The following is a 21995-nucleotide window of genomic DNA, read 5'->3' as shown; positions in this document are numbered from 1 at the left end:
TCTCTTCCATCTAGGTGGCTCTGGCATAGGGGACTTCCCTCTCGCTATTCCTTCCTCGGAACAGATTTTGGAGCGCATACGCCCTAGAATTACCTAATAAGCTATTCCTAATTCTTTAAAAGTACTTTAAGGGGGGGGGATGTTTATGATTACTTTGATCTTTCAAGATAGGCTGCATATTTCGAGCCAAGGTCGTCAACCATGGTATCAACTTGATGAGTCTGATGCGATCCGTGGTTATATAAGGAGGCACTCGCTCTCAAGGAATGCACCCAATACTTCTTTTCTTTTTAGACTCACCCCAGTTATTTTCTTGAATCGTTTCCGCATGAATCACTCGTATTTTCTCAGTCATAGAAACCCACCTACTCGACTGTGGTCCCGTACTGTCCCGCATGGCATTGCGACGTGTGTGATTGGTGCACCATGTTGGAAGTCTGAAAGTCAAACCCGTGGAAGTTTTACTACTTCTCAAAAACCTGCATACCCCCCGCACAAGTTCGAACTTCTCTTATTATTGATCACTCCTGCGCAGCACGGCAAAATCGAAGCCAACGACTAGAAACATTCAGCACGGTTGCGGAAGATGGCACAAGACAGCTTGCATCGAATGTTCGACTTGCCACCGGAGTTGAAATGTCACATTCTATGGTACCTATTCGTCAACGAGGGGTTTGACGCCTACTACACGCTGCTTGAACATGCAGAGATCGGCGAGTTGCTACGATGCAACTTTAACCAGCAATTTGAGCTGATCAGGCGCCACCACCCTCTCGCTACTCAGCTCCAGCAAATTCTGACCACGACCGCCCTTCTATCGTCACACAAGCCGCACTCCAGTCGCCAGTTAGCTGAGTTTTTGAGGCAAAGCCTCCTCGCTGAAGGCCAGTCCGTATCGTTCGACAGTGCGAAGCAAGCTGTCTCAGTCGTCCATACATACCGTGATTGTCTACACGATGCAAACACCATTATCGAACAATATGCCAAGATCATTCTGGGTAATGCCGTGGCTGGAAGATTTGCATATGAACAACATCCTCGCTACGGTACCGATACTCTGTCCGAAATCGAGCATCATCGAATTCTTCGTGCTTTCTTCAGGCTTCAACTCTACAGGCGAATTCGAGAGCTATATGGAACAGGAAGGAACTTCAAACGGAGGATTAGGGCCCTGTTCTCACTATGGACTGCTTGGGAATTTGACGAGGTTAGAAGCGTTGCTGAATGGATCATTCTCGAATATCCAAACCTCCCCGAGCATTACGCAGAGGGCATTCAAAACCTCTTCGCCACGGTCTATACCTATTTCGGCCTTGATATGAACCCGTATGTCAGAAACCGCCCTGCTCCCGCCCGTGATCGCCACCGCCATTCAAAGTTTGCAAAGCGCTCCAAAAAATGGGACGATACACCGTTTAATCCGCACGAAGGGAGAGCGGATGTGAGAAACAAAGACTGGAGACCCCTGGGGTACGACCGTGGATGTTACCAAGAGTACACTCAACGAGTTTACAGGGAGTTCTTCCTTGCAGGCGGCTACCCATTCTGGGGTCGATACACAAAGCCTGATGGATGGTGGCGTTATCGCAACCACAGTTCCGACCTGATGTTGCAATTTGGAGAATGCTATGCGAATAAAGACATTTGATCAGCTTATAGGGCCTGCACAAGTTTGAAACCATGGTTAACGACCGCCTAAGAGGATTTCCAAAGCGCCTACGCCCTAGTTGAGCTATCGCTGGTTCTGTGAAAGTACTTTGAGTGCGATGTTTGTAACTACAATGAGTCTTCTAGAGTAGTGAAAGATGGGGAACGCTAATGCTGACTTCACAGATAGCTTAACGGGTACCTACTTTCCAAACGCTGTAGCGTTTGGAATGAGTGCACTCAAGGGTCGTGCACTAGATGACGTAATACGCGAGATGCTTTCGTTCGCCGCCAGATCCCCTTAGTGCATAAACACACCTTCGACGTATAGCTCATCACATCACAGCAAACGCTAACGTCGAGCTGGAGGCATAGTATGTCTTCCAAATAGTTGTGTATAGGAGCAGGAGGGACCTCAGCTCTTGAATCATATCTTTCACTCTCTAGCAACAACAGCTCTTTCATGAACGGCCCATGCGCGGAGATTTTGGGTAATCTCAACTTTGCTAACAGATTTCAGATTATCCTCAAAGCCATGGGTGCAAGAATAATTACTCCGGAAGAGCTTGCTCAAGCTAAGAGGTTTGGAGATTACGTTCCGGTATACAAGGTCGATGCAGAAACTGTGGTCAAGACCGGCGATTCTATCCGACTAACTGAAGCTGATACTATGAGGTTGGTCAGTGAAAAGACGACTATTCCAGTGCCCGAAGTCTACAACGCATACACTGATCCTGTCACCGGGCATGCACGGATCGTAATGGAATTTGTCGAGGGCGACTGCCTCGCTAACGTTTGGAACACATTTAATAACGAACAAAAGCAACAAGTCACTGAACAACTCCATGGCTTCTTCTCCCAGCTTCGCAAGATTACAGGATCGTTCATCGGTTCTATCGATGGATCGGCCTGCGAAGATCCGGTGTTCGACGACGAAATCGGCGCATATGGGCCATACAAGGACGAAGCAGCTTTCAACGAAGGCATTGTCACAGCGCTTAGAAACACGTTAAGCAGCGGCTGGGTCGATACAGTCTGTGACATGGTGCTTGCTTTGAAAGGCCATAACATAGTGATGACTCATGGAGATATGAGCCCGAGGAACATCATAGTTCAAGGAAGCAAAGTGGTTGCCATTTTGGACTGGGAAATGTCGGGCTACTATCCAGAGTACTGGGAGTATGTCAAATCTCTGTACAGACCTGCCTGGGAGGGTGCCTGGATCAAAGACCGGGCGGTGGATAAGGTACTGGAGCCCTACCTCATGGAATTGGCTGTGTTTTTACATGTGAATGGTATTGGAGGCTGGTGAGGTAGAGGCAGCAAACAAAAAGAGATGCATTTATTAATGCTAAGAACAATCAAAGCCGCCTACGGAAGAAGAGGTATACCATCGCCTGGAGTCTACAACACATCTATAAGATGCACTCAATCACACGGAAAGACCGCAAAGCTCACCACGTGAACGAGATAGCATTCAGGCTTCATAGGATTTAAGTCTTACACTAAACTTAGCCAGAAGCACATGGATACGCCAGCGATAATTCAAGTGTCAATGCTTCCGGTTTATCTACATCGTTTCATGGTCTTAGACAGAAACTTTGAGTACACTAGGTCGCGAAATACAAGTACCAATAGTGATGGTTAATCCCCACTGCGGGATTTCAGGAAGAAGAGCAAGGTAGCGCGTATTCGGTAATGGTCACCCACCTAACTACCAATCCGTCGGTACGCTGCTTACGCGCCCTCTCTACGCGTTCTCGCTCCACTTCGGTATAACTGTGTGGCAGCTCTTGTCAAACAGAACATCCTAAGCATTGGCTAAGGACTCAAAACAGGTAGTAATGAAAATGATGTTCCGCTTATGGCCTCGCCACAATGGGAATGCTCTGTGTCACTTTTTCTATCCCCATTCAAGATGGCTACATAGGGGCAATTACTGTCTAGTTTCATCTTTTCCAGCCTCAACACAAGAGAGGACGATGGAGCTTCCTAACAGAAAATCGCAGGGTAAGTCGTATTCTATGTTGAGACAGTATATACTATTCTAATAGTCTGAAGATAATACCTCAGAGGATGATATCTTTAGCTACAAAGCCCAACGTTGGCTTTGGAATGAAGCAGAGCAACTTCAGCGCCGCTACTTAGGATTCGATTTGAAGGCACTAGTTCGAGCCGTTGAACAAGCCGCGGGGCCTGACGCAGATTGTGTAGAGATCACAAAGCTGCCCGAAGGAAATTTCAACAAAACCTTCTTAGCGATGATGTGTGACGGACGTCAAATCATTGCCCGGCTCCCAAACCCAAATGCAGGCTTTCCGCACTATACGACTGCCTCGGAAGTAGCAACCATGGACTATGTACTACCCCCTTCATAAGATTAGATCACTAAGCCATGACGCTTCAGCTAATTTTGCATAGGTTAGAGATCGCGTCCAGATTCCTGTCCCAAAAGTGCTGGCATACAGTACGCAAGCAAGCACGAATGGCGTCGGGGCCGAGTACATTATCATGGAGAAGTGTCCTGGCATTGAGCTTGGCCGCCTATGGGATGACATGTCAGGGAAACAGAAGATTGATATCGTAAGACAGCTGGCAACCTTCTCGGCACGCTTGTCAAAGGCCCGCTTTCCATACTATGGTTCGCTCTACTACGCAAGAGATATTCCAGACATCAGGGGCACGGAAGTCGACGACACTTTTAGTGTTGGTCCGACAACTAGTCGTACCTGGTTTGATGATAAAAGAGGTGAAGTAGACGTTTGTCGTGGTCCATGTAAGATTACAACGCATCGGGCTAGTGGTAATAGTCAGACTAATTTTGTTGGTTCAGGGACATCAGCTGAGAATGTTTTAACCGCCATCATGAAGCGGGAAATTGCATGTCTCGAAACGTTCTCTGGATTTCCACGGGACCGTCAGCAAGGTATTTTCAACGGCCCAGAAGGGTTTTGCCCATCAAAAGCATCCAAAATAGCGGCCATCCAGGACTATAAACGCATACTCCCTCTTATTGTGCCGAAGGACGATGCTTGCACTGCCTCAATCCTTTGGCATAACGACTTGCATACCGACAACATCTTCGTGAATAAGGATTGTCCTACAGAGATAACAGGTATCATCGACTGGCAGAGTGTGCATCTTGGTCCTGCCTTTCTCCATGTTCATTATCCATCTCTGATTGAATATGATGGGCCAATATTGGATGTTTTCGAGAAACCTACACTGCCATCTGATTTCGCAGAGTTGGATCCAATCGCAAAAGAAAACGCACAAACTCTACACACGGCCCAGTCTATCTGGGGACTATACCAAATATTCATTCACAGACAAGCCCCAGACCTGCTACGCATACTCCGGTACCGAGACACTCTTTCTTGTCAGATCATGACTCTGATCGGATCTATCTTCGATGATGGTGAACCATATATTCAGAGCTTATTAACGCAGCTCGCACAACCAGATATATGGAAGACTGTGCTCAAGAGTAATGGTCGGGACACTATTAACGTTCCTTGCCCTCTCGTCTACTCAGATGATGAAATTTCGGAGCAGAACGACGAGCTGGCTAGGTGGGAAAAGGACATCGAGCGGAAGGCGCGAGTGTTCAAAGAAGTCGGTGCGTACACGGGTTGGGATGGGGCCGTCCCGCCAGAAGAGTACAGCGTGATGTCCGAGAAATTGGAAAAAGCTATGGAAAGGTTTCTGGATACAGAATCGAGGACTCCAGAAGAGAGAGCGCAATGGGCGAACGCCTGGCCATTCAAAGATAGATGAAATTCGATACGTCCATTGACCCAAGATGACAAGCCTGGAGTGTAACTGGATCGTACTTTGCAATCTCGTAAATATTACAGTACTATTACATGATGGCCGCCCTTTTCCTGCTGGAACTTAGACAGGTCCCGGGTAGGTCTGGACAGATATTTGGTACTTGGTGCTGGAGGTCCCGGATGTCGTTTCAGCATGAAGTCTATCGCCTCAAGCATTGAGAAGGCAGCAAGGCTAGCATACATGTTGGATCTGCAAGTTTCGCAGCCGGGCGCGACTTTACTGAAAAGTGCATCTAGGGCTAAGCGAAGGGGCGTCGCTGTTGTTGAGAAGATCTAGGCTATTAAAGGGGCTACGCAGCCCACGGCTACGGCGGACAATCGTTTCAGGAAAGATCCGCAACCCCTCCATCTCCAAAGGGAAGGTCCGGAACTTAGGCTGCCGTTCAAGTCTTCCACCCCATTGTCACGTCTCGATAGCTTGTTATCACCGTGCAGATTATCAAATGTCAGAGTCCTCGATCCATACTCGTAGAATTTTGAGTGGTCGCATCTTTAGGCTTCTTTTTATACATCCTGCCCTCGACCAGCATCAGCAACTCGAATGCTACTGTCTTCCTTTCGAAATTGATGCCGCTCCTCCTTATGAAGCGTTATCCTATGTTTGGGGCCCACCAGAACCATCTACTAAGCTTCTGTGTAATGGACACTCCATTCTCGTCCGGTCGGAGCTCGCGAACGCTTTGACGAAAATGCGTCTTCGAGATTCCACACGCATAGTCTGGACGGACGCAATCTGTATAAATCAGGACGATGATGAAGAAAAAAGTTTACAAGTACCTTTGATGGGCAGCATCTATTCATTGGCAAAAAGAGTCATCGTCTGGTTGGGGTATGGAGATGTACAGCAAGTCCAGGAAGCCTTGGAGTGCATCAAGTTTATCGCTAGGGCTCGCCGCCAGTATAAACAAGACCACAACCTGATCGCAGATGACGACGATCAGCTTCAGGAAGTCTATCTCCCAGCAGACTCGTTTGGTCAAATTGTGTGCGACGGTCTGCAAAAGCTGTTCAGTCGGCCATGGTTCTCGAGGATCTGGTGTGTTCAAGAAATTCGGTTAGCGCAGGATGCACTCGTCCTCTGGGGGGAGCACGAGATCTCCTGGGCGGGTTTAGGTCTTGGAGCATCATGGATCTTCCAAAAAACCACTTCTTTAGACAAAAGCGACCCTGTGATACCCTTACTCTCCAAAATCGACATCGCGCGGGCGGATATCATGCGCGACAAAGTGACCGAACCTCTCCTCGATATGTTGCAGAGTTTCCGTGAGTTTAGATCCTCAGGCCCCAAAGACAAAGTGTACGGCCTTCTGAACCTAGTCTCGCTGAGGTCCGAAGTGGAAGCCCTGAACGTGGATTACAGTAAAAGTGTTGGAGAGGTATACGCGGACACAGTCTTAACTATCATCCATCTATACTCGCGGCTAACCACTCTCGCCTACATTACACATCCCGAAGACTATGATGGCGAAGACTACGATAGTACATACTACGATGGTTATCAAATGAAGTGGAATTTTGAAGACGGTGACGATGGTGGAGATGGTGACAATGTCTACAGGTCTTGGGCGCCACGTTGGGATGATCTATCAGCTGCAACAATTCTTGGGGTCCCTGAAGAGGAGTGTCCCTGGAGCGTAGATGACAAGTGCATGGTTACCATAACCGATAAAAATGACTTGACACCGCAGCAAATCCACCTTAAGGGCATATCATACGAGAAAGTGCATGAGGTTGAAGATATCATGGATTACGATGATGAACCCCCGTCCGTAAAGATTCATCCACTCCTTAAACTTTGGAAGACATTTGTCATGGACTCAGCTTCAGAGCGTTCACAAGAGGAATTTGAGCAGCGAGTTTGCGCCATGGCCCGCACTGCAACGGCAGGCACTTACGGTCCGACAAGGGAATACGTTCAGAACCTCGATGCCATCACTCAAGGCACATACTACAGAGCATTCTTGCGTTTCAGGCTCAGATTAACTCGGTTGCATGATCTAGGTGAGGAGGGTGAGTATGCTCATGATACAAACTCCAAACAATTCGCAGGAGATGCCTATAACACTTGCGCGCAACGACGCATATTCTGGACAGAGAATGGAGCCCTTGGGCTAGGTCCACAATGCATGCGAACTGGCGACGTTGTAGTAGTACTCTACGGAGGCAATACACCCTATGTACTGCGGCCAAGGGAAGACAATACCTGTTCATGGGTCAAGCTTACGTTGATACTATCATGTACGGAGAAGTTATGCACAGCTTACGTGCGGGAAGACTACAAGAGCAGGTGTTTTGCCTTATCTAAAAATATACCGGCCCGACATGAATATACGACTCAGGTGCTTCTCGAGCAGCTAAGGGATTTGAGATAATCAGCTTTGTTTACAATTGGTGTCCAAGCAATTTATAGGTGTAGCAGAGGCGTTGAAAGCATCTGCGGGCATGGGCAAAAAAGAACAAAAAACATACAAAAGCGTGGATTCGCTAGTGGTCACCAGTATCCTACAAGTACCGCTAAGCGAACGGGAAGCGCTGATGTCACTTAGAGAGCCCCCATAAAGTCCCTTAATTTTTCTGTATGCGGTAACCGTAGGATGTGCGGTACTCGGTACGCGCTGTAAAAGATCTAACCTGGTTCTGAAGACACCTGGGCAGACTTGTGCTTTGCCAGAGTTGATTGCAGGTGTGATTGAGAGCGAAGAGCGAGAAAGTGTATGCATGCTGTGAGATGAGAACATGAAACTTTATGTGGTGATAATGTGATCTTAAGCTGTTCGTTAGCTGTAGTCATCATGGCTAGGGGCCTGTTCGGTGACCTAGGCTGACCTAACTAGATTGGCCGGATTTAGCAGGTGGGGTGAAATAGAATTAAAAATAGCGTTTTATTCAGTATTCTGTCAGTTTTAATAGGCACAAATAGAGGTAGAAGTTTGCTAGTAACGCCACGTAATTTTAAACCCTTACGAGTGCTTACTTAACCTATATTTTGTAACGGGCTGATCAAGAGACTGTTGCCGAGAATAGTCAGGATGAATTAACTAACGGGCTTTCTCCAAGGAAAGCTAGGTTTCTATCCTTACATACTCCGGATGAATTGCAGGCCGATTCCGGGCCGACTCTGGGGTAACTTAGGTTAGGCCTCCTGAGATCCAAGGCTATCCAGCCGAGGCTTCAACCCAAGCACATGCCTGTTACATATTTAACCCAATTTGGCAGCTTCTTAAGGGCTAATTCCTACTAGTAGTTAGTACTAGAATTTATTAATAAATAGCTCTATATACGCGATCCACAGTACCTCGCGCCCCTCTATGCCTAGGCCACCCGTGTTAACCCACCAATCTCCACTTCGCATGTCATCTGTGCGCATGACATGACTTCTGCCACAATCCTTCACCAAGTGAGATTAAGGCCACCAACAGCTCACTCTGTATGTATGCGGACTTCAGCGCGGTTCAGGATTATCGCAGGGGGTTGAGGGACTGGATATAAAGACCAGCTGCGCCAGTGCAGCTCCATACCACAACACTCAGGGTCCAGCATTCACAAATTTGGACGCTGCCACAATCTGGAAACCATTCGAAATATACAACCAACTTCCTTCGTTATAATGAAGCTCAGCATCGCCCTCGTTACTGCCTTGATCGGCGCCGTCACAGCCTTCCCCGCGGACCCCCTGCCCGACGTTTCTATCGCTGATCGCTCAGTAGACCTCTTAACCAAGAGAGACTGCGCGAGCGGGTTTCTCTGCAAGGACGCTGGTGCAAAATTGTGCAAATGCAATCAAGGCATGCATGTGAGTGCTCTCCTCCTATCGTTACGTGTGATCATTTGCTTATATAGCGTGCGTAGTGTACATGCACGTTTATTCCAGGCGGCTCACCAGGGGGGACTCTAGGATGTAAGTCTCGTCAACCGCATTTTTCGACGCTACTTTGCAAGGCTGCTCATACTTGAGACCTAGATTATGCGTGGCTTTGCTGGGACTGCCCCAAACCTGCCAATGGAGGACTCCAGTGCATTAATGGAGCGTGCAACAGGGGTTAGACGTATGAGGTTTTGAGCGGTCAGCGCTCGAGATCACAGCTAGAGCAATAAATCAAATCTGTCAGTATCGCTTGGGAGGGCTAGAAGACTACCCTTTATTCTTTTTGCTCGCATTATTGGGCATGGAGCCTTAGGTACATTCTTTGCTCTAAACGCAGGACACATAGCTATCTTGCGTAGAGGACCTGGTTCAGAAATGCGTTCCTATCTATAAGGAGTAGCCTAAGACCGCTAGAATAACATGACCTTACAAGGTAAGTAATAACTAAGATATTCTTAGTCTAGGATATTATAGCTATATTGCTACCTAGCTTTACGTAACCTCACCGCCTCTGCATTAGCCTCGACCAATCACCCCGCCGTCTTTTCACCGTTGTATACCTGATGTCACGTGAACGCCAAGGAAGGATGGTCCGTGCCGGGATAGGGTATATCATTCACCCAGCAGCTAGTTTAGCTCGATAGAACCTATGAATACAGATCATCACCCCATATCATGACACCTGATCCTCCCTCAACCCTCATCATTGTTTGTTTCAACTTCTGTTCGACACTTTCAAAATCCTTTGTGATTGACTCTCAAGCTCCGGCTATCACTCCCTTATGCTCTCGTCGGCTCTCTTCCGGACAGGGCAAATTCTCAAGGGTAGAGCTGGGGCATACACTATAACGAAACAGGTCCAGGAGACTGTTTGGTTTGTAAAGTAAGTAGCTTGCAGGATTCACTAAGCTACGGATTGACGGTTATTAGGACCCATCGGGCACAGGAGACTGTAGTCATCAAAAGCGTCCAAGGTCATCCAAGGGTAGAGAACGAGCGGGACGTGCTCAAACGGCTCCAGCATCGTACTCCCTTCCTTCGGCCACTTGTTGATGAAATTGAGGATCTCTCTACTACAACTATCGCTCTAAAATATCTTCAAAGCGATCTTCTCAAGGAAACTGTTCGACAAACCTTGAACCGGGAGGAGCTCAAGCATGTTTGCCGTTCCATTCTAGAAGCGCTGAAGGTTATTCACGAACAAGGTCTCGTACATACAGGTATGAAGCTATGCCTAGAGTAATATTTTGCTAACTCGGGTTTAAGATGTCAAGCTTGACAACGTTTTTGTCAACTTACAGGAAGATATTGACCGATTCTCAGAGGTCCAACTTGGAGATCTCGGTGGATGTTACTCTGTAACTTCAGACTGGGCTACCTCAGGAACACTAGTTGGAACACCGATGTGGTCAAGTCCAGAGGTCCTTATGGAGATGCCATGGAATACAGCTGCAGACATCTGGTCATTCGGGACTTTAGTACGTATAAGTTTACTTGTAGCTTATTATTCGACGCGCATGCTAATGCTTCATGCAAGCTTATAAGCTTGATATATGGGGGAGACTTCCACTTGTTTCGACCAAATGTAGACCGAGACCATGAAGAATACATATTAGGTGTTGTGATGGAACAACTCCGCTGCTTTGGTCCTTTCCCTGAAAAGATCCACGACATCGCGAGCCCAGAAACTTTTCAATCAATCATATGGTTGAGTCAGCAACTGCCAGCAGAGAAGCGGACTCCATTTGACTTGGTAACAGAGAGAGAAGTTATGAAGAAGGACAAAGACTTTATTGGGAAAATCATGAAGCTTGACTGGAGAGATCGGCCAACGGCAAAGGAATTACTGGAGGATAAGTGGTGGCATGATGAATAGAGCGTGGTGGCATGAGAACACTCAGCTATTTGTACGTAAGCGTATCACCACTTATTTCGTTTAGGCTGAAACTGGATTGAGACTCTGCAGCCACAGCTATGGATTTTGCACTCTCTATTTGGGTGTGAGCCTAACGACATCATTTCACGGCCGGTTCTTCCTACCCCAAGCCTCCTTGATGATACCTTCCACAGTCACTGGCTTGACTTGAGGAAACTCTTTATTCCTAATACCTTCTCTGCTTACATCCATAACTCCCTTGATAGCCATGATACCGTACTCAGCTACCATTCCCCGCACTACCTCTTCAGGGAGGTCGTAAGATCCTTCAGGCTGCTCAAACAATGTAGGTTCTCCTCTCTCTAGCTGTTCAAGCGGCTCATATGTGACATCCCACTTCTCGCCTACAGGTTTACGAAACGGTCAGAAATTGAGTCCAAGAAGCTTTTATCATGGAGCAACTTACCAATCACCTTCTCTGCAACCTTAACCAGCTCATTCCAGCTCATCTTGTCACTCGCAAAGGCGCTAAATTCTGGCCATTTGTTCCCTTCATCGAGCAGTGCAGCGATGTACTTTGCGATATCCACTGAATGAAGAAATGTAACTGTCGTATTGCCGTCTCCTGGTAGCGCTGCGCGTCGATTATCGAAATCAACTGCGAACTTGAACGGCCTCATGTGACTCTTGCGGTGCGGGAAGCCGTAGTGGTCTAGGAGCCAGCCGAAGATGATACGCGTAAAGTCGAGGTGCGAAGCCCGTAGAGCATCTGCGGCATTGAGCCACCATTTCGCTGCAGGGTGGAAGTCGATGAGTTCTGGGTGTGAGTAGTTTATTCCGTATTCGCTCGGTATGAAACGTTTCACGGTGCCGGACTCAATTGCGGCATTGATGAGCTTTATTTGTGCTTTAGCGCTGTCTTCGGTGAAAAGGGCAAGGGCTGATATGACGACTTCGACATTATAGTCTTGCAAGATCTTCTTCACAGTGACGGAGTCACTATAGTTGGCTTCAAGCACAGGGACGGATTCCAATCCTAGAACTGTAGAAGTCTAATTCCGCACGTCAGTATTACGATAGCATATAAAGGATACGCCATAAAATAGGAGTACAGGAGTACACAAACCTTGCGGCTCAATATTAGGACCTTATGTTTGCCTTGTTGAACAAGTTCTTCGACGATGGTGCGACCAATACCACCTGTGCCTCCTGCGACTACTACGGTGGCCATTGTGAGTTTTCCGATGTATGAAAATAGAACTGACGGAGTTTAGAGCGCAATGTTACAGCATTAGCAATGCTTCAAATAATTGTTTATTCGGGCTTGCGCCGTTTATATATTTTATGATCCTTCAACCCTCACCTAGGGCGTAGGCGCTTTGAAAATCCTCTCAACCCTCACCTAATTAAGCAAGCGATGCGAATGCGGTGTTCTTTGAAATCATGATATTTATCAGCAAACAGCTTAGCGGGAGAACAAGCATTCTGTGATTAGTATGCAGTGGGGCGATATCCTCATTTGAACCATGTATGCTCACAGGAGAACGCCCAGAGATTACCGGTAGTGTGCGACGCCGAGAGCGAATGACGTAACCACCTCAGGCCACCATGATCATAATTCTCCAACATCTTTCATCATAACCTAGTTTTTCGGCTCGGGAACAACGATAATGGTGCGAGATAAGGTCTCTAACCCTTTGCATTATAGCCTCACTAGCCGCAATTCATACTCAAAGTTCCTCGATGGATTGGCGATAGCTCAATAGATAATCTTGGGCCCTGCAAAAGGTCATAGATCTGGTGAATTATCACACATACACTAAAGAACATCTTGAAGGAAACTGTACACTGTCCAGTGCTCGACCCTAGGAAATAGTGTTACAGTGGCATGACCCGGATAGGATTACGAAGAGGTTAACCATAGAATACATCCCGGAGTCCATTTTATAAGTCGCAATAAGTGAACTCAGATATGTCTACAAATGCCTACGAAAGTGCGATCCATGGAAGGCAAACGACCACAATGGTGAGAAAGCAGACTTCAGCGCGTTTGTTATGTCCCAACAATGCTGAGGACACTTCCATATATTCGAGAAAGCAACATTCATGTCCATCATTCAATACAACTTACTCTTGTCTCTCGGTGCGCGCATTCAAGATCGTAGAAAGATCAATACAGGCCTTGACGTTCAAGACTTGAAGTTTTCCTTGTCACCAAAGCGCTTTACCCACTGTCGCTCTATAAATATCCAAATCACCTTCTTCCACTCTCGACCTATAATCATATCCACGACTAAACAGCACACTTATAGACTTCGATAATAGCCCAGGGGGTTATTCAAAGACTACAGCCTTCCTCTTTGTTGCCCTCTACTAACCTGGTTCGGTCGTACTCACCAACCTAGAGTAGCCATGGCGTTCTTTAGTGGGTTCCCCACTCATACTTCCAGTTCATGACAATTAGAATTCAAAACTAATACTTTACAGAAGATAATATCCTCCGGAAAGAAACTGCAGTAGGCGTACTGACTTTCATCTCCTTGATCCTCTACCGTATACCTCCCCGCCACCTTACCACCTTGCCAAAGAATCTTACTAAAGGATACCAGTTTTCGTCCTTCTTGGATGTATAAATAAAGGCGCTGGAATCGACAACCTATATTGGGTTTCGATCTCCCAGAGCGCAACCCTGCCCAGCACCTTGAATCTAGGTGAAGTTCGAATCGGGTATTTCGGTCAGTTCTCCAGCGTTCGGCACACATTTCTTATGAAACTTAGTAGCTGACATTTTAACCAAGGGCTATGCACCAACATCGGTCACACTGGTGAGTTAACTTGTTTCCCCCGCGACGCAATCCCACCTACCTCATCTTTCGCTTCATCATCGCCAATTCTACTCGCCGCTATCGCACTGCAAAAACACGCCTTATACCCTCTTCCCGCAGTCGCCTCTACGATCTTCCTGCTCAGTACCATCTACTACTTCATCGTGAAGGGAAGAGGCGGAAGGAATAAGAAAGTAGCTAAGGCGCTCCTGGGTATAAGTGCGACGTTGGGTCTTGCCAGCGCGCTGACATGTATGGCTTCTGCGAGGGCACTCGAAGGCGCTGATGAGATACTCGGCGGTGTGAAAGAGGTCAGGAGTGGAATTTGGCTCGGCGTACTCCTTTGGATTGCAGCCTCACTTCACATTCTTGTCGTGGGGTACATTATGTCGGGTTACGGTGGTGGAAGCGGATCTAGCGGCTCAAGCGGAAGTTACGGCGGCGGAGGTGGTGCATACGGAGATCCACCTGCTATGCACGCAGACCCGCCTGAAGGATACGGAGCCCCTGCAGGCGGCTATGCGCCTTCAGCTCCAGCGCCGCCAGGCGGAGGACAGCCGATGGCAGGGGGCCCAGAGATGAGAGGGGGATACAGTGATCCACACATGGTCGCAGTCGATCCTTACACAGGATGTGGAGGCGCGCCAATAGCAGGTGGAGACCCATTTGTGCCAGCAGCAGATTCGTACATAGGAGGACCACCCACAGGAGGACCACAGCCAAGGACACTGTCACTATTAGCGGCGCCCTCAGGAGGACCACCACAGTCAGCGGCGCCTTCGTACATGGGAGGAGGTACGCCCATAGGAGGATATCAACCAACAGGAGTTGGCTCAGCGATAAGACAAGGGGGTGCACCTACAGGAGCACCACCGGCAAAACCGCCCTCTTCAGCACTGTCGCCTCCACATATGGTAGGGGCAACCCCACACGTGATCGGAGGAAGCAATCCGTACACGGGCGGTAATGATCCGTACATAGGTGATGGTAATGCAGCGATAAGTCAAGGACGCGCGCCAATAGGAATACCATCAGATGCGCCAAAAGGAGGTCCAGGATGTGCGCCGAAAGGCAGACCGGGAGGTGTGCCAGCAGGAGGAAAAGGAGGTACGCCAGCAAGAAAACCAATAGGTGCGCCAATAGCAATACAAGGACAGCATATTGGAGGAGGACCAGGAATGAAACGAGCAAATGTGCCACCGGGAGGCGAAGGTTCATCTATGGAAGATGGAGGAGATCCGCACATGGGAGGCGGAGGCAGTCAATATACCAGAGGCCATGATCCGCAGATTGGGGGAGGTAGTGGCCCATCCACAGGAGGGCATCCGCCAAATCCAAATGTGCCACCAAAAGCAGCCAACTCTCTACCACCACCTCCGCCTCCAAAGACTTCGAAATGGTTCAAGTCGCAAAAAAAGCCAGAAGTAAAGAAACCTCCTCAAGCACCCAACCCACTAGAAGCTGCAAACCCTCCACAACCAACAAACGCACCAAAGACATCGAAACCATGGAAGAGAACGATACCCTTCAAGAAATCGAAACCTCTCAAAGCCTCTAACAAAGGAATAGCACGAAAACCACTCGAGTTAGCCCTTACACTCAAAACAGCAAGATCAGTCAAGGCAAGCAAAGCCCTCAACGCAGATGTCAAGTCACTAAAACCGATCAATACCGAGGCAGCGAAACCGACGAAAATTAAACCGATCAAGTCCCTGAAAACAAAGACGGTAAAACCACTCAAGGCAGAGAAGAGGCGTACAGGGGCGAAACCGTTCAAGGCTACGATGTTTTCCATGAAGCCAAAGCCACTGAAAGCAGTAAAGGAACCGAAAGCCCCAAAAGTACCTACATTAGCGAACGGGTTGAAAGGCAAAGAGCCATCTTTGTGGGGTTTAGGTCTGGACAATATAACGTTTGGGTCCAAGGGCCTGGGAGTGCCCATATTAGCGAACGGGCAGAGAGGCAAGGAGCCGCCTGTATGGGGTTTAGGGCCGAACCTAACGTTTGGGTCCAAGGCTGCAAAGCCGACCACGGCAACTAAAGATTCGGGTGGCCAGGAGCCGTTAGAATGGGGGCTGGGACCGGTTGGCTTAGCGACGACGTGGAAGAACAAGGAAACGAAACCATCCAGTGCAACACCTTCATGGCCCACAAAGTGGGGAACCACGATGTCTCAACCACCTAAGACAACGAAACCAATCAAAGCAATGAAGCCAGCGAAAGGAACATTCGGGGTATCGAAACGGACAAGGAAGTTGAAGCCATTCAAGATAACGCCAGCCGAGCTGAAGTCCGTCAAGGTAAAGCCCGTCAAGCCCGTCAAAGTAAAGCCAGTCAAGCCAGTCAAGGTTAAACCAGTCAAGGTGAAGCCAATCAAGGTAAAGACGGCCAAGGTAAAGCCCAGGGTGAAGCCAATCAAGGTAAAGAAAGCGACCAAAGTAGTGCAGCCGCGCAAGAAAGCAAAGCCTGCCAAGCGCTGAAGCACCCCAAACGGCGAAACCATTGAGACACACAAGGGCCGATTGGTGCGTCGAGGGCACGAAAAGGGGAGGGTGACATTTGCTGGTGGCGACGTAGTCGAGGTAGCTTTACGGGGAGGTAATCGGTAGAAATTCGGTCTGATTTATGGACTACAGCTGAATGCGTAGAATGGCCTAGGTAGACGAATGCGTTTAGTGAATACCTAGAGCTAGTATCAGTAGTGAGAACGGTATCAATCCACAAGCATCCCTAGAGACGTGGGCACTCCAGCTGAACTCGTCAAATCCTGTATTGATGGATATCAAATCCCATAGAAATCCATGCCAATGAGGCTGTAACACCGCAACGCCTTGCCGGTCAATTCCTTCCCAAGGATGCCGTTTCGTTCGTGACATGAATTCGCTTAGAACTGATCCAGGGTCATGCTCATCGAGACGTCCGTGTTCTCAACCATCTTGGTGAACTCCTCAAAGCTGATCTTGCCGTCGTGGTCCAAATCGGCCTCCATGATAGTCTTGTCAACGATCTGTGATACAATCAGTACAGTCTTCGCCTACACCATCGATGCCACATACCTGTTGCAACTGCTGATCCTTCAAATTGCTGCCCACCATCATCTTCAGCACTATGAACAGCTCTCCATTACTAATGTAGCCGTCGCGGTCAATGTCATAAACCCGGAACGCAAACCGTAGCTTCTCCTCCTTATTGCCCTTGCTGCTAAAGGCAGACAATCCTGAGACAAACTCCTGAAAGTCGACGTCGCCGCCGCCGTCTTCGTCGAAGATAGCGATCATGCGTGTTGCGAGGGGGTTCGACGAGATTTGTGGAAGGGCGAGGAATTCGTCGCGCTCGATGGTGCCGGAGTTGTCCTATGAGCTACTGTAAGCCGCGAGACTCGTAAGAGTGGTCGGATATGGGGCGACGAACCTTGTCCAGCTTCATGAAGCGCTTTCGCAGGCGATCTACCTCCTCACGGTCGACTGTAGCCTGTTAGCATACCCTTTTCAGCCCCGCAGGCGCTCATACGAGCAGTCCTTCTTCCGCACAAGGCACATACAATTCGAGCCGGAGGCTATGTTGTCGAGAAGCCCCGACTGTTGGTTACCCATCTTGGCTGTTTATTTCGCAATAAGAATTGGTGGTGTGGCGAATACGTTTGAGCGTCGCAGTTGTCGTGGGGATGTCAACTTCGAGGTCCCGCCGCTAAGGGTCCATCTGCGCTAATCAGGCAGGAACGCTCCGACGTCAGGCGCCAAGCCCTTCGAGATTCACTTCCGAGGTGCTGCTGCATGCAATTACTGCTATCACTCACGGCAAGCTTTACCATTGTACCGATTTAGACATCATGGCCTCCAACATTCCCAGCGAGATTGCTTCGACATTACAGGGTGCCTCAATCAAGCGCCATCCATCCCCTCGACACGACTTGAACCCATCGACGGCCGCGTCAGAGAAGCAGCCTGTAACCCTCAATACATATCCCGACCCCGATGCCGACTCAGACGTCGCCGAAGATGAGATTCCAATCAGTGTACTAGACCCGGTCCCTCGGCGGAACAACATGCCGCCGCTGCCAGATCTACGGTTTGAACAGAGCTATTTGAAGAGCATTGAGCAGGCACAAGGGTGGCAGGGTGTGCTTTGGATAACACTACGGGACCAGGTATGGTTGAGCAAGGCAAAAATATAGAGTGGTGGATGTTGACGCATACAGGTCATCATGTGCTTCGCGCAAGGAGTGTTATGGACGCTTGTCCTCAACGGCTGGCGGCACTGGAATCGCTCGGCCAAGTTCAGTGGGCAGAGTGTTGGCGCAAAGATACGGAGATGGTGGTGGGGTGTCAACAACTGGTCGGTTCCAAATGCGAAATCACGGATGAACGACTCCAAGTTGTCCAAGAACGTGTCGGAGGTATGTGTTGCCTTCCTGAAAGTCTGGCACTTATGCCCTGCTCAAGCATCTCAGTCAAGCTAATAGAGAACATAGTATTATAAAAGGGAATTCCCGAACGCTGCTCATCATTGAGCGTGTGCGTTGTAGCATTGCATGTACCGGCGTTAGCAATTCAAACATTCTTGCTTGCCCAAGTACAGTTTGGAGGTAGTGATCTAAGATCGCAAAGACTCGCTCATATGTGCATACTTACAGGAGCTTCTAACACCTGTGACTAATCATGGCGTAGGTACATGTTGCATAATACATAACCCTGCGACGGAGTCATGTTCACATTCGTTGTTCTAGTAAACAGTTCGAGCAGTAGTGCCTTCTGGGTTATAAACGACTGAACATATATACACTCCTATCCTAGACGCTGTTACCTAGGTATTGCGCTTCATGTGTAATTGATTACGTCCAATGCTCAGGGCAACACCTGGCAGCTCGATCACATGATAGCGCACTAGCGTGTTATCGATAGCGTGTCATCGAACGCGTCGTGCTACCCAAGTAATCACCTTTCCTAACATCACGCCCTCAACGCTACCCCCAGAGCAGCTCTCACCTCATCGAGATGCTAGTCAGTCACCAATCAAACCCATCATGAAGCCATTCCGGCCTCTCACCCTCGCGCGGGCGAATTCACAGAACGGCGAGCCACCGAACAAAAAGCGAAGGATATCGTCCAATGCACTCCCATCGAGCAATCGCCAGCCCCTCAATACGCTGAGCAATCCCGCGCCAGCACAGTTTCTACCACCCGGCCTCGATGGGAGCTTTTACACTGTACTGTGGCGAAAGTACACGACCAAGAAAAACAAGACATGGGACGGAGATGGCGTGCTTGCTGTGGTCAACGGCTACGCTACGCTCACGGATAGTAGCACAGGCAAAGAGCTAGGAAAGGGGGTGTGCAATCGGCCGCTACTTCCTGGGTCGGCCTTCTCTGTGGGTGGCAAGGAGATTGAGATTGATGGCGTTATCGAGAAGGCGGACTATTTGGCTGGTCGCATGTTCTTGGACACGGCTGCTGCTGCGCCTGTGGGGCAGTCGAAGCATGTTGAACCGGGATACAAGCCATCGTCTTCGAGCAAGTCGAAGGCAGAGAGGACGGACTCATCGGGACGAAACAAGGTGGACAAAACTAGCGACGGTGGGGAAGATGTGTTGGGGTACAAGCCGTCCGTACACCGCAAGAAACATTTCAAGGCGCCTTTACTGTCAAATACGGTACTTCCGCAACGAAACCCGTCGATTCCACAGCCACGCCATGATCCGAACACGCCTAATGCGCTCGTCATGAAGCGACCAACATCGTGTCCAACAGGGAAGCAGATCGTCGACGTGGTAGTCGATCCTGTTGTGAGCAAGCATCTCCGAGACCATCAGCGTGAGGGTGTGCAATTCTTGTACGAATGTGTTATGGGCATGCGGTGTGAGGGCGAGGGTGCCATCATGGCCGACGAAATGGGACTGGGAAAGACACTACAGACAATCGCGCTTCTCTGGACATTGATGAAGCAAAATCCAGTTTACGAAAGTGCACCAGTCGTCAAGAAAGCTCTGATTGTCTGCCCAGCTGGGCTGGTAGATAATTGGAAACGCGAATTTCGAAAATGGCTCGGCAACGAGAGGATAGGGGTCTTCGTCTTGGACAGCAAGAATAAGAAGATTGCCAACTTCACTATGGGAAAAGCATACAACATCATGATTGTAGGGTATGAGATGCTCCGTATTGTGCAAGAGGAATTGAAAAAGGGCAGTGGCGTCGACATTGTCATTGCGGACGAGGGCCATAGGTTGAAGACTGCGAACAACAAGGCAATGCTTGCTATTCAGTCCCTCAACACCGAGCGGCGTATCATCCTGTCCGGTACGCCCCTGCAGAACGATCTGGGGGAGTTCTTCACCGCCATCGACTTCGTCAATCCCGGCCTCCTCGGGCAACGCTCTGCATTCAAGCGCGCATTCGAGGTTCCAATCATGCGCAGTCGTCAGCCAGACGCAAGTAAGTCAGAGCTCGAGAAGGGTGAGGCACGATGGAAAGAGCTCGTCACCTTGACTAGCCAGTTCATCATTCGACGAACTGCAGATGTTCTTTCAAAATACCTTCCGCCAAAAACAGAGCATATTGTCTTTTGCCGACCGACCAAGGGACAAGCAGAAGCCTACCGCGCGATCCTTGCTTCCCCAACCTTTGCGGTCGCATTGGGAAGTACCGACATCGCGCTTCAGCTCATCAACGTGCTGAAGAAGATCTGCAATAGTCCATCCCTGCTCAAATCCTCAAAAGACAACGATGACACGCCGTCAGAGATGTTACAAACACTCATTCCCCTCATTCCGCCGCAAATACTAAACTCGAGTGCGTCGAGCGCCAAGCTACGGCTGCTCGATAGCCTTGTACATCGTATACACACTACGACCGAGGAGAAGATCGTCATTGTGTCGAATTATACCACCACTCTCGACATGATAGAGCGCCTTCTCGTCTCCCTCTCTTACACTTTCCTACGCCTCGACGGAAGTACCCCAACGTCAAAGCGCCAGGCATTGGTAGAAAGGTTCAATAAGACCCCGAAAGCGACTTCGTTCGCCTTCCTCCTGTCCGCGAAGTCCGGAGGCGTCGGTCTCAACCTTATTGGAGCATCGCGCATCGTGCTCTTCGATATTGACTGGAACCCCGCCACGGATCTTCAGGCAATGGCTCGTATCCACCGCGACGGTCAAAAGTTGCCTTGTAAGGTCTACCGGTTCCTAGTTCAGGGTGGTCTGGATGAGAAGATCTACCAACGGCAAGTGATGAAGATGGGGCTAGCCAACGCCGTCGTCGACAACAAAGCCTCTGCATCCTCCTTCTCCAGGGAAGAACTTCGCGACTTATTCCGCCTTGATGAGCGTGAAGGCTGTCAAACGCACGATATACTCGGCTGCACGTGCGATTGCCGGGGCAGTCCGGATATCAAATTAGAAACCGAGGAAGTGGTTTCAACAGACGAAGAGGACGACGAGGTCGAAAAGTACCCGGGCTTGGTAAAAGCGAGTCAGGTCGATATGCATGAACAAGAAGCCAAGCTCGAGGCAAGCCGGGTGGCGAAGAAACCGAAATTACATATGCTAATGGAGTATCGGCATATTGACACGAAGATTCTCAAGCAGGCTAGTCGTGAGAAAGAGACGGAGAACGACGAGGTGGATGTCGATGACATGGCGGTGGCTATTGATGATGATGTATTCCTTGAGGTGCTGAGGGAGCCGGAGTGTAATGTCGGGTTCTTGTTGACCAAGTCGACATCTTAGGTACATAGATCAGTTGCTATCAGAGATCGCAGATGCATTCTAGCGTTTACAGGGAGCATATGCACAGCGTCGGAGTCTAGTGTTTACGGAGTAAGAAAAGGTCCTAGATATCGAAGTGGGATGGTTGTGAAAGTCACGACGGATTCAACGTGTCTGACATGAAGCACATGGTATGTGGGAGAGTTTCCATGTAATCCGAGAGCTTAGACTTCGATAGTTAAGTAACTCG

At 49.0% G+C, this 21995-nt stretch overlaps 10 protein-coding genes across 10 annotated transcripts; 8 read left to right on the top strand and 2 right to left on the bottom strand.

Annotated features, from left to right (window-relative positions):
• Nucleotides 1-601: 601 nt before the first annotated feature.
• On the top strand, nucleotides 602-1949 carry K460DRAFT_317928 (uncharacterized protein). Its single transcript, XM_040930370.1, has one exon. It carries the CDS (start codon nucleotides 611-613, stop codon nucleotides 1646-1648), a length of 1038 nt encoding a protein of 345 aa, XP_040786958.1. The 5' UTR covers nucleotides 602-610; the 3' UTR covers nucleotides 1649-1949.
• Nucleotides 1950-2054: 105 nt separating this feature from the next.
• Nucleotides 2055-2967, top strand: K460DRAFT_369262 (phosphotransferase enzyme family protein-like protein). Its single transcript, XM_040933925.1, has one exon. It carries the CDS (start codon nucleotides 2111-2113, stop codon nucleotides 2957-2959), a length of 849 nt encoding a protein of 282 aa, XP_040786957.1. The 5' UTR covers nucleotides 2055-2110; the 3' UTR covers nucleotides 2960-2967.
• Nucleotides 2968-3629: 662 nt separating this feature from the next.
• K460DRAFT_408680 (kinase-like protein) lies at nucleotides 3630-5424 on the top strand (the record flags this gene model as incomplete). Its single annotated transcript, XM_040937184.1, has 4 exons — nucleotides 3630-3657; nucleotides 3709-4007; nucleotides 4069-4423; nucleotides 4481-5424. 4 exons carry the CDS (start codon nucleotides 3630-3632, stop codon nucleotides 5422-5424), a joined length of 1626 nt encoding a protein of 541 aa, XP_040786956.1.
• A 499-nt stretch (nucleotides 5425-5923) lies between these two features.
• On the top strand, nucleotides 5924-6556 carry K460DRAFT_343726 (HET-domain-containing protein; the record flags this gene model as incomplete). The annotated part of the gene is made up of 2 exons (XM_040931229.1): nucleotides 5924-6430; nucleotides 6485-6556. Coding segments are annotated over 2 exons (579 nt in total), but the record flags the coding sequence as incomplete, so codon positions are not given.
• Nucleotides 6557-8998: 2442 nt separating this feature from the next.
• On the top strand, nucleotides 8999-9563 carry K460DRAFT_397499 (uncharacterized protein). Its single transcript, XM_040936159.1, has 3 exons — nucleotides 8999-9273; nucleotides 9330-9378; nucleotides 9442-9563. Exons 1-3 carry the CDS (start codon nucleotides 9088-9090, stop codon nucleotides 9522-9524), a joined length of 318 nt encoding a protein of 105 aa, XP_040786954.1. The 5' UTR covers nucleotides 8999-9087; the 3' UTR covers nucleotides 9525-9563.
• A 472-nt stretch (nucleotides 9564-10035) lies between these two features.
• On the top strand, nucleotides 10036-11311 carry K460DRAFT_343724 (kinase-like protein). The gene is made up of 4 exons (XM_040931228.1): nucleotides 10036-10228; nucleotides 10276-10565; nucleotides 10612-10823; nucleotides 10883-11311. The coding sequence occupies exons 1-4, from the start codon at nucleotides 10128-10130 to the stop codon at nucleotides 11219-11221; spliced, it is 942 nt and encodes a 313-aa protein (XP_040786953.1). The 5' UTR covers nucleotides 10036-10127; the 3' UTR covers nucleotides 11222-11311.
• On the bottom strand, nucleotides 11247-12452 carry K460DRAFT_408678 (NAD(P)-binding protein; the record flags this gene model as incomplete). The annotated part of the gene is made up of 4 exons (XM_040937183.1): nucleotides 11247-11335; nucleotides 11386-11625; nucleotides 11688-12273; nucleotides 12348-12452. The coding sequence occupies 4 exons, from the start codon at nucleotides 12450-12452 to the stop codon at nucleotides 11247-11249; spliced, it is 1020 nt and encodes a 339-aa protein (XP_040786952.1).
• Nucleotides 12453-13701: 1249 nt separating this feature from the next.
• Nucleotides 13702-14405, top strand: K460DRAFT_263810 (uncharacterized protein; the record flags this gene model as incomplete). The annotated part of the gene is made up of 3 exons (XM_040927485.1): nucleotides 13702-13774; nucleotides 13831-13956; nucleotides 14020-14405. Coding segments are annotated over 3 exons (585 nt in total), but the record flags the coding sequence as incomplete, so codon positions are not given.
• Nucleotides 14406-16930: 2525 nt separating this feature from the next.
• On the bottom strand, nucleotides 16931-17639 carry K460DRAFT_379346 (EF-hand; the record flags this gene model as incomplete). Its single annotated transcript, XM_040935158.1, has 4 exons — nucleotides 16931-17053; nucleotides 17103-17399; nucleotides 17458-17510; nucleotides 17588-17639. The coding sequence occupies 4 exons, from the start codon at nucleotides 17637-17639 to the stop codon at nucleotides 16931-16933; spliced, it is 525 nt and encodes a 174-aa protein (XP_040786950.1).
• A 150-nt stretch (nucleotides 17640-17789) lies between these two features.
• On the top strand, nucleotides 17790-21766 carry K460DRAFT_397495 (uncharacterized protein; the record flags this gene model as incomplete). The annotated part of the gene is made up of 4 exons (XM_040936158.1): nucleotides 17790-18193; nucleotides 18245-18442; nucleotides 18680-18713; nucleotides 18948-21766. Exons 1-4 carry the CDS (start codon nucleotides 17876-17878, stop codon nucleotides 21764-21766), a joined length of 3369 nt encoding a protein of 1122 aa, XP_040786949.1. The 5' UTR covers nucleotides 17790-17875.
• Between the last annotated feature and the right edge of the window lie 229 nt (nucleotides 21767-21995).

This window comes from Cucurbitaria berberidis (genome assembly GCF_010015615.1).
Source record: "Cucurbitaria berberidis CBS 394.84 unplaced genomic scaffold K460scaffold_4, whole genome shotgun sequence".
In the NCBI taxonomy this organism is placed as follows: domain Eukaryota; kingdom Fungi; phylum Ascomycota; class Dothideomycetes; order Pleosporales; family Cucurbitariaceae; genus Cucurbitaria; species Cucurbitaria berberidis.
The sequence above is the reverse complement of the archived record's forward strand: the minus strand, read 5'-3'. Positions and strand labels throughout refer to the sequence as shown.

Excerpts from the sequence above, each read along its gene's own strand:
- K460DRAFT_317928 (XM_040930370.1), top strand. The coding sequence starts at position 611 with ATGTTCGACTTGCCACCGGAGTTGAAATGTCACATTCTATGGTACCTA.
- K460DRAFT_369262 (XM_040933925.1), top strand. The coding sequence starts at position 2,111 with ATGAACGGCCCATGCGCGGAGATTTTGGGTAATCTCAACTTTGCTAAC.
- K460DRAFT_397499 (XM_040936159.1), top strand. The coding sequence starts at position 9,088 with ATGAAGCTCAGCATCGCCCTCGTTACTGCCTTGATCGGCGCCGTCACA. Across the intron at positions 9,274-9,329 it reads AATGCAATCAAGGCATGCAT|TGTACATGCACGTTTATTCC; the intron begins GTGAGTGCTCTC and ends TAGCGTGCGTAG. Across the intron at positions 9,379-9,441 it reads ACCAGGGGGGACTCTAGGAT|ATTATGCGTGGCTTTGCTGG; the intron begins GTAAGTCTCGTC and ends CTTGAGACCTAG.
- K460DRAFT_343724 (XM_040931228.1), top strand. The coding sequence starts at position 10,128 with ATGCTCTCGTCGGCTCTCTTCCGGACAGGGCAAATTCTCAAGGGTAGA. Across the intron at positions 10,566-10,611 it reads ACAAGGTCTCGTACATACAG|ATGTCAAGCTTGACAACGTT; the intron begins GTATGAAGCTAT and ends CTCGGGTTTAAG. Across the intron at positions 10,824-10,882 it reads TCTGGTCATTCGGGACTTTA|CTTATAAGCTTGATATATGG; the intron begins GTACGTATAAGT and ends GCTTCATGCAAG.